The 13,357-nt window shown below is 39.6% G+C and overlaps 3 protein-coding genes across 3 annotated transcripts; 2 read left to right on the forward strand and 1 right to left on the reverse strand.

Annotated features, from left to right (window-relative positions):
- Positions 1 to 260: 260 nt before the first annotated feature.
- On the forward strand, positions 261 to 2,881 carry ebpl (EBP like). The gene is made up of 4 exons (XM_057332616.1): positions 261 to 1,179; positions 1,272 to 1,341; positions 2,143 to 2,281; positions 2,443 to 2,881. Exons 1-4 carry the CDS (start codon positions 1,000 to 1,002, stop codon positions 2,675 to 2,677), a joined length of 624 nt encoding a protein of 207 aa, XP_057188599.1. The 5' UTR covers positions 261 to 999; the 3' UTR covers positions 2,678 to 2,881.
- Positions 2,882 to 3,010: 129 nt separating this feature from the next.
- On the reverse strand, positions 3,011 to 4,207 carry arl11 (ADP-ribosylation factor-like 11). Its single transcript, XM_057332619.1, has one exon. It carries the CDS (start codon positions 3,980 to 3,982, stop codon positions 3,452 to 3,454), a length of 531 nt encoding a protein of 176 aa, XP_057188602.1. The 5' UTR covers positions 3,983 to 4,207; the 3' UTR covers positions 3,011 to 3,451.
- A 324-nt stretch (positions 4,208 to 4,531) lies between these two features.
- On the forward strand, positions 4,532 to 11,799 carry rcbtb1 (regulator of chromosome condensation (RCC1) and BTB (POZ) domain containing protein 1). The gene is made up of 12 exons (XM_057332612.1): positions 4,532 to 4,658; positions 5,765 to 5,970; positions 6,047 to 6,197; positions 6,514 to 6,680; positions 7,391 to 7,549; positions 7,735 to 7,842; positions 8,675 to 8,817; positions 9,378 to 9,568; positions 9,721 to 9,847; positions 9,979 to 10,130; positions 10,232 to 10,362; positions 10,582 to 11,799. Exons 2-12 carry the CDS (start codon positions 5,845 to 5,847, stop codon positions 10,720 to 10,722), a joined length of 1,596 nt encoding a protein of 531 aa, XP_057188595.1. The 5' UTR covers positions 4,532 to 4,658; positions 5,765 to 5,844; the 3' UTR covers positions 10,723 to 11,799.
- The last annotated feature ends 1,558 nt before the right edge of the window (positions 11,800 to 13,357 follow it).

Raw genomic sequence — 13,357 nt, forward strand, 5'->3', positions numbered from 1 at the left:
AATAAACTTGCTGTTAGCCATCCTTTTATTGCTCTTTTATGATTGACCTTCTGATACGTTTGTGTCTGTTCTCTTTTGTCTGTTACCCTTTCTTCCTCTTCCTTCGTCTGGCCATCTATCTTGTCTCTTTCTATTCTGAGGTCCTTCTCTGTCTCAAACGTTTTTTTGTGGTGCCTTGAAATGTGTAAAGATGGAGCTAAAATAAATGTAATGCTAGTCACATCGGGGCATCCATCCACACGAGTGTCCATGGGGATGTAATGTCAGTGTTTACATATGTGATGTTCATTTATATTTATTCTTGCCTCAAGATGAAAGTACAAGGGTTTTTTCTAGCGTCAAGCTTTTAACCTTAGCTTATGCAGGTTGATCAGATTTGGAATACTTGGCATACTTTTGTACATTTTAGTAGGTAACCACTAACCACGTGTTGTGGCTATAAATTACATTTATTCATTTGGCAGATGCTTTGATCCAAAGCGACTTACAAGTATTGGAGCATATAAACATTTTGTCAACATTTGTTAATTCAATGTTTTTGAATTGACATTCATAAAAGGCTAAACCATTACAAAAATGAAACTTCAAGATTTAAAACGCTTTTTATAGACTGTTTCATCGGACGCGTGCATCTGGCCCGAAGTTAACTTCCGGTCTGTGTTTGGTTATAAAATGGCAACATATTTTTTGTTTAATTTATATTCATATTTATTACCAAAGTTTTACTACAAATATCATGGCTAAACTATGGAATAGTGTGAATATCGTAAATTTGTGGTTTTAAGTTCTCTAAATTCTTTTAAACAGAATTTCGCAAGGGTTGGCGGCTTGGCGCCAAAATGTTCACACAGTTCTAAGACGTGGACTGGCGAAAGTGGAGAGAGTGCAGCGCGAGCCTACGGGTGCAAAGTTCTGCCGTTAGAACTATGGGCGGAGCCTGCAGCTGTCACTCATTCACCACAGTTACAAACATCGCATTGCAAATTATAAAAGTATATAATGGCAGAATCCGGTGAACCTGCACTTTTCAGTAAAGTCACTGTTTATTCTCTCCTCGCGTGTGTGGGGCAGTTTGCCGTCGGATACGTTTTTGCGCAAAAGTGGGGGAACAAACGTTCGACTGCTGATAGATGGGTCCTCGTGTGGCTGTTTTACGACGCAATAGTTCATTTTACTCTGGTAAGTGCAAATATCCTTAAAAAGATATTCTGGTGACATGTTCGTGTTATTCTATCTCGCTAACAACAGCATGCTCGCTTTATACCGTGTAGGAGGGACCCTTCGTGTACATGTCACTGGTTGGAAATGTGGCAACTTCCGACAACCTATTTGCAGAGCTGTGTGAGTAAGAAATTTGATTTGTATTTTCAGTATACAACTCTAACGATGCATAGGAACGATATATCATTGTAATAATCACTTTTAGGGCGACTTTACCCCTGCTAGAAGATGATAGAACGTTGACTGCCAATCAAAATCCTTTTGAAGCACTCGCGCATTAAAAATGTAAAACTTCAGCGCGCGCGCTTTGAATAAACATAACTTTATCGTATGTTGGCGTAATTACTAATATAGTTAACGTTATAGTTGGCTTTATATTTATTATTTTTGGTATGAATGGGCCACTATTACACTGTATCAGGACGACACCATGTGGCGTTTGTTGGTATGGCGTCCCGCAACGGTATGTCAATATTTTTATATATTTTTAAAAATGATCGAAATGAAGTGTATTTTTAAAATTTTTATATTGTTATCGTCCTTTTACAATGTTTTATTATTTTTCATTCATTTTAAATATCTTGAAAAAATGTTTAAAACTGTACCATCAGTCACTGCTTTTAATCCCTAATTTACAAGCTTCACATTTTCAAAAATACGTTAATACGTTATTAGTCATAGTAGTTTTACTCAGTAACTCTAAAACCTTATTTGTGCGTATGCTTATTCATTCTTAGAGCATGAGGGCACATTGCACCAGGTTTGTTATTGTTATAGTCAGGTGTCATATCTCGGGCCATACCATTAGCAGTTTTATGATGGAAGTTATGGTGAAGTTGTTGAGCGACTAATCCTAGACACGGTGAGCCTAAAATGTCTTATATGTACAGTATGTAATGTTGGGGTTGAAATACTAAACAGGGAAAGAATATGGAAAGGCGGATGAACGCTGGTTATACTCGGACCCAACGATAGTATCTCTAGAGCTTCTGACGGTGGTTTTGGTTGGCGTTTTGGCCCTGCTTCTGATCTACGCCATCATCAAAGACAAACACTACAGGTAAAGATGAAAACAGATTTAGAATATTTGAAAAAACTAAAAAAGTATTATTTTTCAATAAAATCTATTGACCACCCATTAAAACCATTAGGACAGTTTCACAACCTTGAACACTGACTTATGCACTTGTGTAAACTTACTACACTTCGTTTCTGAACCAGGCACTTCATTCAGATCACTCTGTGTGTGTGCGAGTTGTATGGGGGATGGATGACCTTCTGTCCAGACTGGCTAATCGGAAGCCCCAACCTGAACACCAACAACTGGCTGTACTTGTGGGTCTACCTGGTGTTCTTCAACGGGATCTGGGTGGTGGTGCCTGCACTCCTTCTCTGGCAATCATGGAGGGCTTTAGCGGATTTAAAAAGGACTCCATCAGTATCCAAACAAGAATAGATAGACTCCAATATAAAATACACCAAATCATTGTTGCAGTAATATTAAGCTATTCAGAGGGAAACGGATTAGACTGCAGTTAATGCATTACGCATTTATTGCGTTCGCAGAAGGCAGTTAGGCGCGGGTTTGCATAACTGGTGGTGAAGACAAATTGGAAACAATGGAAGCACACACTGAACTTTTGATTCATAGCCTCTTAGTTTTTTGTACAGTGTACATTTCTGCCATATCACACTAAACATGTGAATGCTGTCTGTAAGAGTAGCTTTTTAAACTGCTCTAGAATCAGTTTCTTTATCGGTTGAGTATGATCGAAATAAAACCATCGTCAATGTTTTGCTGCTCTTTAATGTAAGATTTATCATTTTAATTCAACTACTGTATCATATTTAAACAAGAATAAAAGGTCCAAAAAAGAAGTGCCTTGTTTTCATTTGTCATCAGTTTGCATTGCTACATTGAAGTCTGCTCTATTGGGAACACAAAGCAACACATTTAATTCCTTTAACTTATAAAAGAGATGGTCACGGTACATGTTTACAGTCAAGAACATCAAGGGCTATAAATAGATACAATATGTAAAGCAAATACAAAACTGCCATTCCAGTAGTTCAAACTTATCACAAGTTTGCAGTTAAACATATTGCCTATATATGTTCTCCCAAGTTTTAATATGACTACGATCAAACCTCTTGCCCTTAGTTTACAATCACATAGAAAAAACTGTCCAAATAAAAAAATGTTTAAGTCATGTTTCTTTCATCTGACAGCTCATGACTTTTTTAATAGTTTAGCTATAGAAATAAAGGCTTGCTGGAGTCCCAGTCCATTCAGGGCGCTACAAGCTTGGATCTCCCACACCCGATCCATGTAACTGTCCAGATCCAACAATGTGGACACTTCTCTGATAGTCATGGAGTTTGTCAGGTCCTTTTTGTTGGCCAGCACCATCAGAGGAACTCCTTTCAAGTGCTCATCGTTCAGGACCTTCTTAAGGGCTTTCTGAGCGTCCCCCATCCTGGCACGGTCACTGCTGTCCACCACGAAAACGAGAACCTTACATTCCTCCAGGTAGTATTTCCAATTGGACCTCATGGTCTCTTGTCCACCCACGTCCCATACGGTGAGGGACGTTTTCTTGTCCAGTTCCACTGTTGCGACATTAAAGCCCACAGTAGGCGACGTCTCCATCACTACACCTCGTTGCTGTCGGAAGAGCAAAGTGGATTTTCCGGCCGAATCCAAACCTATTAGGAGAACCTGAGGAAGTTTACGGAACTGTTTTGATTTAATGATACCCATCCTGGTTTGATAAACGTTAGGTCAACGCTGTTGGTTTGTATATCGTCTTCGGTTTTCGTGAGGAATCGTACGCAGGAGTACCACGGTTACCTAGCAGGGTGCAACTGAAACTATGACCGTGAACGAGTTTGTCCGCATTCTTGGACAGGTGTATCGACTTATTGACTTCTAAATGGCTACGTTAACCACCTTTAATTAGTATGACAATGACATTGGCGTCGTCATTAGATGTCGCGGTTTTTTATTTATTCATTGTTTTATGTGTTACTAACGTTTCTAAACGTGGACGCCTCAATGGTTTGGCAATTTACCTACTGATAATAAAATGTCAAAATAAGTTAAAAAAAGGTACTTATATGTTTAATGTAATCATTTAACAGTTGATTTATTGAATTCGCATCACTCGGTTTCAAGTTTACGCAACAGCGTTAATGTCGCTCGAATTCCTAAGCCCCGCCCCTGTCCTTTTCCACCTCCTTCTACTGGCCAATCTGGGACGCGCAAGCGCTCTGTGATTGGACACATGGCAAGTCGTTCAAGTAGCCGTAGCAACCGCAGGGATCAGGAAACAAGTGCCTATACGTTTCCTCACACAGACGTGAAAGCGCTTCCGTGAGAAAACTGTATAACAAATATAAATGCTAAATGCGTCATATTAAACTCCCGTAGTCATCAGGTAGGTGTTGTCTTGATGAAAACCCGTTCTGGTATTTTGTTGCGTAACTTCATCTTGTGTCCTAATGCAGTGATGCTGTAGCTGTTAAGCTAACCGAGCTTTCCTGACTGCATTCAGTCGTTTGCTTTGCTTTACTATTAGGTTTTACTAATTATTTTGCTGCGCAGTTATGACTGAAGCCCTATTAGCTTATTAAACTGAAAGCGATATTCTGCAAACATGAGGTACAATGAAAGTGAAAGGCAGAAATGTGGGTTTTGACAGCTGTTGGCGAATGCTGCCTGCTTAGTGTGTTTTCTGCTTAGCATTCACCAGTTCTTTACTCTTTCAAACACAAGAGCCTTGTTGTGCTAAAGCTGTTTGCTGTGTGAAATTGGGTGATGTAGTGGTATACAATCAAATGTGTTTGAACTTATTTTTATCTTATCGAAGTTATTTGTCATACGCACAAGATGTTAATGACGAACTGTACTTTGAAATGCTTAATGTGAAGCCCAGGCTACACCAGCACAATATAAAAATTGAAACTTAAAATTTTAAGGAGCAGTTCACCCTAAAGGCTGGAATACACTACAAGACTTTTAAAATCGGAACAGATTTTTTTAAACTAGACATCATACACTTGCAGACCTTTTGAAAGTTTCAGATAGAAACACACTAACTGATCAATCTGCAGACTGGCACAGACTTTCTGCAACAAGTCCAGACTGAAAATCTGTGCAAAATCTGAGCAAAAGTCTTGTAGTGTATCTTAGCCTTAAGATGAACATTCTGTCATCTTTTACTCACCCTCGTGTGACTTTCTTTCCTCTGCTGTACACAAAGTTATAAAAAAAAATGATCTGCCTTCATTGCTTTCCTTGTCTTTGTAATGACGTTGAATGGTTGTCATATTTTTAAAGCTAAAATAATTTATATGAATTACTTGTATGATGAATGCTCTTTTCAAAATGATGAGAGAATGTTCATTTTTGGATAAACTATTACTTCAATTCCATATGAATTCAATTATTCTAAGTCACCAGAAGACTGCCAGATGGACTCTTATTTAACATGTTTAATATCTTTCCATAGATGAACATTTCTGACATCTTTGTGTTTCATAGGCACAGACAAACGCACTGGAAACACATTTTGGGTCCCTGGCTTTAACCCCGCCCATCGCTTCATAACGAGGAGTGTTGCCATGGTGGATGTTAGTAAGTGGCCTCTCTTCACCCTGTTAAACACGCAGGAGATCACCTCCATACGTAAGGCATGCATCTTTGGAACATCTGCAAATGAGGCCATTTTCATCACCCATGATGATGAAGTAAGCAACCTATAACATCTTATGTGTGTTTTGTCAGTAGAAGTTTACATGTACTAAGCGTCATCCTCCCGCACAGGTGTATGTTTTGGGTATGAACTGCAGTAATTGTCTTGGCACTGGAGACAGTCAAAGCACTATTGTCCCTAAAAAGCTAGACGGTCTGAACGGGAAAAAGGTGGTCAGTCTGAGCTATGGCAGCGGACCACACGTTCTGCTAGTGACCGAAGGTGAGCTCATGCTTAATGGGATATTAACCCCCCTCAAAAAAAATCTGTTAGCATAATTTGTTCACCCTCTTGTTGTTCAAAACCTGTATATGACTCTTTCTTCTTTGAAACACAAAAGAAGAAATTTTGAGAAATGTCTCATTGGTACAATAGAAGTCAATGGGGTCCATTTTTTTTTGGTTGCCAACGTTCTTCAAAATATTTTCTTTTGTGTTCTGCAGAACCCTGAACTGAGACGTCTGACCCAGTTAAGGATTATTTGGAGATTGTAATGTTTTATACTGTTTTTTTTTATTTTTATTCCCTGTCCTTCCAGAGGGCGAGCTGTATGCATGGGGGCATAATGGATACAGTCAACTGGGCAATGGAACGACCAATCAAGGTGTTTCCCCTGCCCTGGTGTCTACTAACCTGCAGAACAAGAGGGTGACTGAGATTGCCTGTGGATCTCATCACTCTTTAGTTCTGACCCATGAGGGTGAGGTGAGACATGAAAACTATTTTGGTTCTACAATGTAGATAAACCTTTGTATTTCTGCATTTAGCAGATGGCAAACAAGCCATTCCTAGAATTCAAACCCATCACGTTGCTAGCGCAATGCTGAACAATGTGATCTACTGGAATCTGCCAAATACATGCATCAAGCTGTTTTCGAATACAGGCATTTTCTTCAGAATTACTTATAGTTAAACCGATGGCAGCTCATGGCGATTCAGTTTCAAGATAGAATTTTTAATGTGCTTTTTGTCACGTGCCGATCCTTTAATCCAACCCAAATCCTTCCTGTTTCTTTGCATATAACAAGTTCTCCATTATTAATGTACTAAAACATCACTCCAGCAGTGGGTTAAATATGTAGGTTAGATATTAAAGTGCTTAAAGGTGGATTTAAGTTTGAAAGCCCCTCGTTCTCTTTAGCAAGTTTAGTTACCCGCTTAGCCTTGCTGTGTTAGCTGTGGTGAGGGACATGTGACCTTGTTTGCTAAGCTGTGAGGGCTTTTGTTCTCACTGCGGCCAAGATCAGCTCGGGCCTAACACTGCATGTCACTCCATGTGTTAGCTAATGATGCAAATTCAGCATCATTAATGTTTATTATACAAAATAGCTTGGGTAAAACAGCCCTAAAGAATTGTTAGAGTATTCTGTAAGATTATTTAAATGTTACCAGTTACTAATTGTGAGTCATTCTAGGTGTTTGCATGGGGCTACAACAATTGCGGTCAGGTGGGTTCAGGGTCCACCGCCAACCAGCCAACGCCCCGCAAGGTGACCAACTGTCTCCAGAACAAAGTGATGGTCAGTATAGCCTGCGGACAGACCTCCTCTATGGCTGTGGCGGATAATGGTGAGGTAAGAGATGGAATCAACCATCAATATCTTCCTGAATTAGAAATGTCAAATCTGCTGCTCAATTCTTGTGTAATTGTTGATTCTAATGGATATAATGGTCTAACGTGTGTGGGGTTTTTTTGGCATCGTTCTGTATTTCTCACTGATGCTCGGTTGCATGTTGGTGAAATGTGTGCCTGTCACAGGTTTACGGGTGGGGTTACAATGGAAACGGCCAGCTGGGGTTGGGCAACAATGGGAACCAGCTGACACCATGTCGCTTAGCTGCACTGCAAGGCCACTGTGTACTGCAGGTAAGAGCAGGAAAGCGTTTGAGCAAAAGAAGATATTTTGAGAAATGTCTCTGTGGTTTTGTGTCCATTCATTGGAAGTCAACCAATGTTTGGTTACCAACGTTCTTCAAAATATCTTTTTTGTTTGTTTTTTAAAGGGGTCATATGACACGGCTAAAACAAATATTATTTGTTATTTTGTTTTAGATGTAATGCAATTAAGATTCAAAAACGCTGTATTTTCCACATACCGTGCATCTCCTCTTTGCCCCGCCTCTCTGAAACGTGCAGATTTTTTACAAAGCTCATCGCTCTGAAAAGTGAGGTGTGCTATGATTGGTCAGTTAACCAGTGCGTTGTGATTGGTCGAATACTGCAAGTGTGTGACGGAAATGTAACGCTTCTTTAACATATTCGTAACATCAGGTTCCAAAGCAATTGTACTGACAGGTACGCCCACCTTACTTGCGTATACATTTGGGCGGTCTTAGTCAAATCATACCACGAACTGACGTAGATTTGTGGGGGTGTGGTTACACGAGGCGTTTCAGGCAGGTCTGGGTGAGCATTCGCTTTTAGATAGAACGCATCTTTTGTTCCAACACTTTAATTTTTGCAATTTTACGTGTCTAATACATGCATGGGCAAAACACCAAAGACACAGAAAAACACGTATCCGCGCCATATGACCCCTTTAAAGAAAGTCATACAGATTGGAATGACATGAGGGTGAATAAATGATGAATTAATTATCTCTTTATTAGTAATGACACAAACATCGTGGATCTGAGAAATCCAGACTGTCTCACGTTGTGTCCTTCACGTTAGGTGTGTAATGTTGTCTCTGTTTTAGATTGCCTCAGGTTACGCTCATTCTTTAGCACTGACAGATGAAGGCCTGTTGTTCGCATGGGGGGCCAACACGTACGGTCAACTGGGCACTGGCAACAAGAGCAATCAGCTCAGCCCCGTCCAAGTCATGACTGAGAAAGAAAGGTGAGGGAATGAGCTAATAAAGTATTTTTCTATGGCATATGAATGTGAATCTCAAACTCTTTGATTTTTTGCACAACTCTTCCTATTTTCCACAAAAAATTTTGAAGGCTCCCAACAGTTTCTACCCAATAAAATATTGCAGATCTTGGCATAGCTAGAAAGGTTTATTTTAGCAAAAGATGCACAACATTCCAGATTTTGTCAGTGCCATTGTTGATCTGGAATTGTTGCATCCTAGAGAGATTTCCGGTTGGTATAGTGGGAGTTTCCTGTAAGTTATCCTGTTTTGAGTTTCTAAGCAAGCAGTTGTTTGATCGCTCCTCTGTAGGAACAGTCCAGTTATTTTGCCTTTTTTTAGTTTGGGTTTATAGTTGAATTGAGCCAATTATAAGATCTTGGTTGTTGTTTTGTTGACTTGTACCCCACCCCATTCTTTGGACATTTACCACCCCTTATTCCCATTTAGTGCCGCTTGCTTACATCCTTCCTCATGTCCTCCATTCTTGACCATATTTCTTGCTTTCTAATGTTACCGCTCCACCTCGGTCTTGCTTTACCAGGATCGTAGAGATAGCCGCCTGCCATTCAACGCACACCTCTGCGGCGAAGACCCAGAGCGGTCAGGTGTACATGTGGGGCCAGTGCCGCGGACAGCCAATCGTACTGCCACACCTCACGCACTTCACCAGCACGGATGACGTGTTCGCCTGCTTCGCCACACCCTCTGTGATGTGGCGGCTGCTCACCATGGGTGAGTTTGTGTTGTCATCTGTGTCATTGTTAGATGATTAAGTTCAAATTGACAGATCATTTATAAATGTGCATGTGAACAGAAATGAATTCTGCAGAAAAGAATGTGTTCTAACCGGTGTTATATAACTGTACCATGTTTGTTTCTATAAGAGCATGATGACTTCCTTACTGTGGCCCAGTCCCTTAAAAAAGAATTTGACAATCCAGAGACGGCTGACCTCAAATTCAGCATCGACGGGAAGTACATCCACGTCCATAAAGCTGTCCTGAAAATCAGGTGATGTCCGACACAGTTTAGTTCGGTCTGGTTTTAAGACTTCCCTTACATGATTAGACGTCTCAAGGCTCTCTTCTTCTTGCTAAGTTAAAGTTTTTATGTTTATTTAACACTTTATTCCCTCATCTCAGGTGTGAGCACTTCAGATCAATGTTCCAGTCTCATTGGAATGAAGATGTGAAAGAAGTGATTGAAATCGACCAGTTCTCTTACCCGGTGTACCGTTCTTTTCTGGAGTTTCTTTACACAGACAGTGTGGATCTTCCTCCGGAGGATGCCATCGGTGGGTTCAGCACTTTTAGTCCACCAAACACCGATGCTGTTACAGGGATGTGACATTGGATATTTGCCTTAAAAATAATTGGATCTGTCTGTCTTTCACAGGATTGCTGGACCTGGCAACCTCGTATTGTGAAAACCGTTTGAAAAAGTTATGTCAGCATATCATCAAGAGAGGCATCACGGTGGAGAACGCTTTCTCCCTGCTGTCTGCCGCCATCAGATATGACGCTGAGGTAACGCGACTCCACCCTGGGGACGTGGCTTACTAGAACCTATAGCAAAGACCTGTTTTACGGGCTCTTCACCAATCCTTCTAAAAAATGTTTCGATTCTTTGCCTCGGATCACATATTCATTCATTGTAATAAGGTTTATGGATGATATTGATTGATTATTGTTGATATCGCTTTTCCTTTCTTGCTCATTCACGTTCCTGCTCTCTGTCATCCGAAGGATCTAGAGGAGTTCTGTTTTAAATTCTGTGTCAACCACTTGACCGAGGTCACGCAGACAGCTGCCTTCTGGCAAGTCGATGGCAACATGCTGAAGGAGTTTATCTGCCGAGCCAGCCGCTGTGGAGCCTTCAAAAACTGACACCCACCATGAATCCTTCCGTTACCCATCTTGACAGACAGAGGGCGCTGTTACAAAATATTTACTGTTAAGTTCTCACCATAGGCTTTAAAGACAGACGGGTCAATGTTTGTGTTAATCTCAGTACAGTGGAGGAAAGTGCACAGCTTTGTGACCCGCAGACCGATTGGCCTTACAAGGTTTAGTAGAGTTAGGGTTAAGACCACGTCTTTCTGTCAGGCACAATACAGGGCACCTTCCTGCAGTGGGGTTCCATTCTAATATGCTACCATTTTCTGAAAAAGATTTTCTCTTAGTAGAGATAGAAACAGAATGTTCCTGTTAAAGTTCAAATGGTTCGCTAAAGGCGACGTTGCCTGAAAACTTTCAAGTGCTGCTGATGGTTGTAGTGTTTGTGTAATACACTACAAGGATGGAGGGAGATTATAACTTGTATTACTAAGACATGCACTACTGAAACCCATACAATTTATTTTGTCTTTTATATTAATTCAGGGGTGTTGTAAGTCATTAAATGTTTATTTTTCTTGATATGGTGCAGTGCATCGAATATAGTGTTTTCTTTATATTTAATATGCTGATGTTATGTTAATGAATAATAGATAAATAAGTTTACTTGCTTAACGTTGTTCTGGGCATTTTAGGTTTTAACCTTTGGACTGTTTGCTATTGCTTGGTTTAGGAACACAGCTGACTTAGCTTTGGAGTATTAAAACAGCGTGTAGAACAGATATTTACAAATTATTGCACACGAGCAGTCTAATGTTTAAAGTTTTCTAACATAAAAGAGTATTATTTTTCGTTGCACTAATAAAGCTGTAATCGTTTTCAAGGGGTTGTTCATATAGGATCACCATGGCAACATTTTGATAGGTGTGAAATGTTAGATCCCATCATATAAATGCCTGTAGTTTGCTTTTCTGTTACATATTAACCAGCTATATTTTTTTGTCATGTACATATTGTACAGTTTTTGCATTAGTTTTGTAAGACAACCCGCACACAGCGTGTGCCACAGTTTCTCTTGTATGTTACAATAAGCATGTTTGCTTAAAGGTAAATAAAACTTTTCTCATATGTTGCTTCAGTACTTTTTTAGCATTTGGTTTAGATGTATGCTATAGTGAACAATTGATCTATTTGTGATATTATAATCTTTAAATTGTACAGTTAGTGTATTTTTGGGTGTGTTTTTCAAAATGAGGGCATAAATGTAGCGGTTTATAAAATCACTTTTATATCATATTTTAGGGTTTTATAATGACTTAATTCAAACTCAATGCTTAACTCAACTTTATTTATATAGCGCTTTTTACAATTTTCATTGTTACAAAGCAGCTGTACATGAGACATGTTGACTATAAGCAAAACAATTAAAGTTATACCTGTAAAAACAAGAAAAAGGTGAAAACACAGAAGACAGACATACCCACATACAAAACACTCCACACACACAATATGCACACGTGCTAACACATAGACATAGACACACACACACGGATGCGCACGCACATACACACACACAGCCAAGCACGCACACATACAGACACGCACGCACAGTGAAAGCACACGTTTAAGATAAAGGAGAAAGAAACACAGGTCAAATATTAAACAGACTATAAATTCCTATATGCAATATTAATTAAGTAGAACTTTAAAATTCTAATTCTAAAGCAGCCCCCCCTGCCAGGCAAATAGTGCAAAACAGTATGCAAACGGTGGCGAGGAACCCAAAACTCTAATCGAGAAAAAACCCTCAGGAGAACCCAGGCCCAACCAGGGGATTCCAGTTCCCCTCTGGCAAAAGCTGCTGCCTCTGCACAAGCTCGACAGTGCTTGCACAACAAGGCTAAATAAAAATAAATAAACTTACTAATAAAGTAAATTATAGATTTAAGATTATCATTAATAATCTAATAGCATTTGAAATTTTGTAGTGAAGACGTGTCAAGTCGCCGCGTCCTTCTTTATCCAGCTCTATCATCTCAGCTCTTCCAGCTAACAAAAGTTTGTTATAAGAACGTTCCCAGCTAACAAAAAGTCACCATCATGGTGATCAATGTTTCCTTGAGTTGGGCTCCACCTTGATTATAAGTGTTAGATATTTAGGCGTGTTGTAAATGTGTGCATGTGAAGTACTGTTGTTATGGCAATGCAATGAGAATCTAATCCAATGGATCATTAAAATCACCATCATCTTGTGATTAGAATCGTTGATCTCATCTGGTTTGAGTACTGTGTTGTTGGTCTTGAAAGTAAATTGTTACATCTTGGAGTTTGATTTGCATTATATCTAAAAATAGTTTTTATATAAATTTAATGTACAGCAGGACTTGGACAAACGCAAACATCAAGAATCAGGGTATGAATCTCAACAATGATGACAATCAACAAAAGAAAAACTTCATGCTGCAATGCATGCTGGGTAACATCTTATTACAAAACGTATTAATGATTCCCAGCATGCATTGCAGTAGATCTGTTTATCAGAATTAGTTTGTTGATTGTCACCATTGTTGAGATTCGTACATTAATTCTAGATGTCTGCGTTTGTCTAAAATCTGCTGTAGATATTCTGCGTCCCGTTTTCACAAGTCTTATTATAATTAATGTTCCTTCAGGATCAAGAACACAC

Source organism: Triplophysa rosa, linkage group LG4 (assembly GCF_024868665.1).
Source record: "Triplophysa rosa linkage group LG4, Trosa_1v2, whole genome shotgun sequence".
Lineage (NCBI taxonomy): Eukaryota > Metazoa > Chordata > Actinopteri > Cypriniformes > Nemacheilidae > Triplophysa > Triplophysa rosa.

Coding starts and splice junctions, on each gene's coding strand:
- ebpl (XM_057332616.1), top strand. CDS start 1,000: ATGGCAGAATCCGGTGAACCTGCACTTTTCAGTAAAGTCACTGTTTAT. Junction 1,180..1,271: donor CAATAGTTCATTTTACTCTG/GTAAGTGCAAAT, acceptor TATACCGTGTAG/GAGGGACCCTTCGTGTACAT. Junction 2,282..2,442: donor ATCAAAGACAAACACTACAG/GTAAAGATGAAA, acceptor TTTCTGAACCAG/GCACTTCATTCAGATCACTC.
- arl11 (XM_057332619.1), bottom strand. CDS start 3,982: ATGGGTATCATTAAATCAAAACAGTTCCGTAAACTTCCTCAGGTTCTC.
- rcbtb1 (XM_057332612.1), top strand. CDS start 5,845: ATGGTGGATGTTAGTAAGTGGCCTCTCTTCACCCTGTTAAACACGCAG. Junction 6,198..6,513: donor CGTTCTGCTAGTGACCGAAG/GTGAGCTCATGC, acceptor CTGTCCTTCCAG/AGGGCGAGCTGTATGCATGG. Junction 10,131..10,231: donor TCCTCCGGAGGATGCCATCG/GTGGGTTCAGCA, acceptor TGTCTTTCACAG/GATTGCTGGACCTGGCAACC.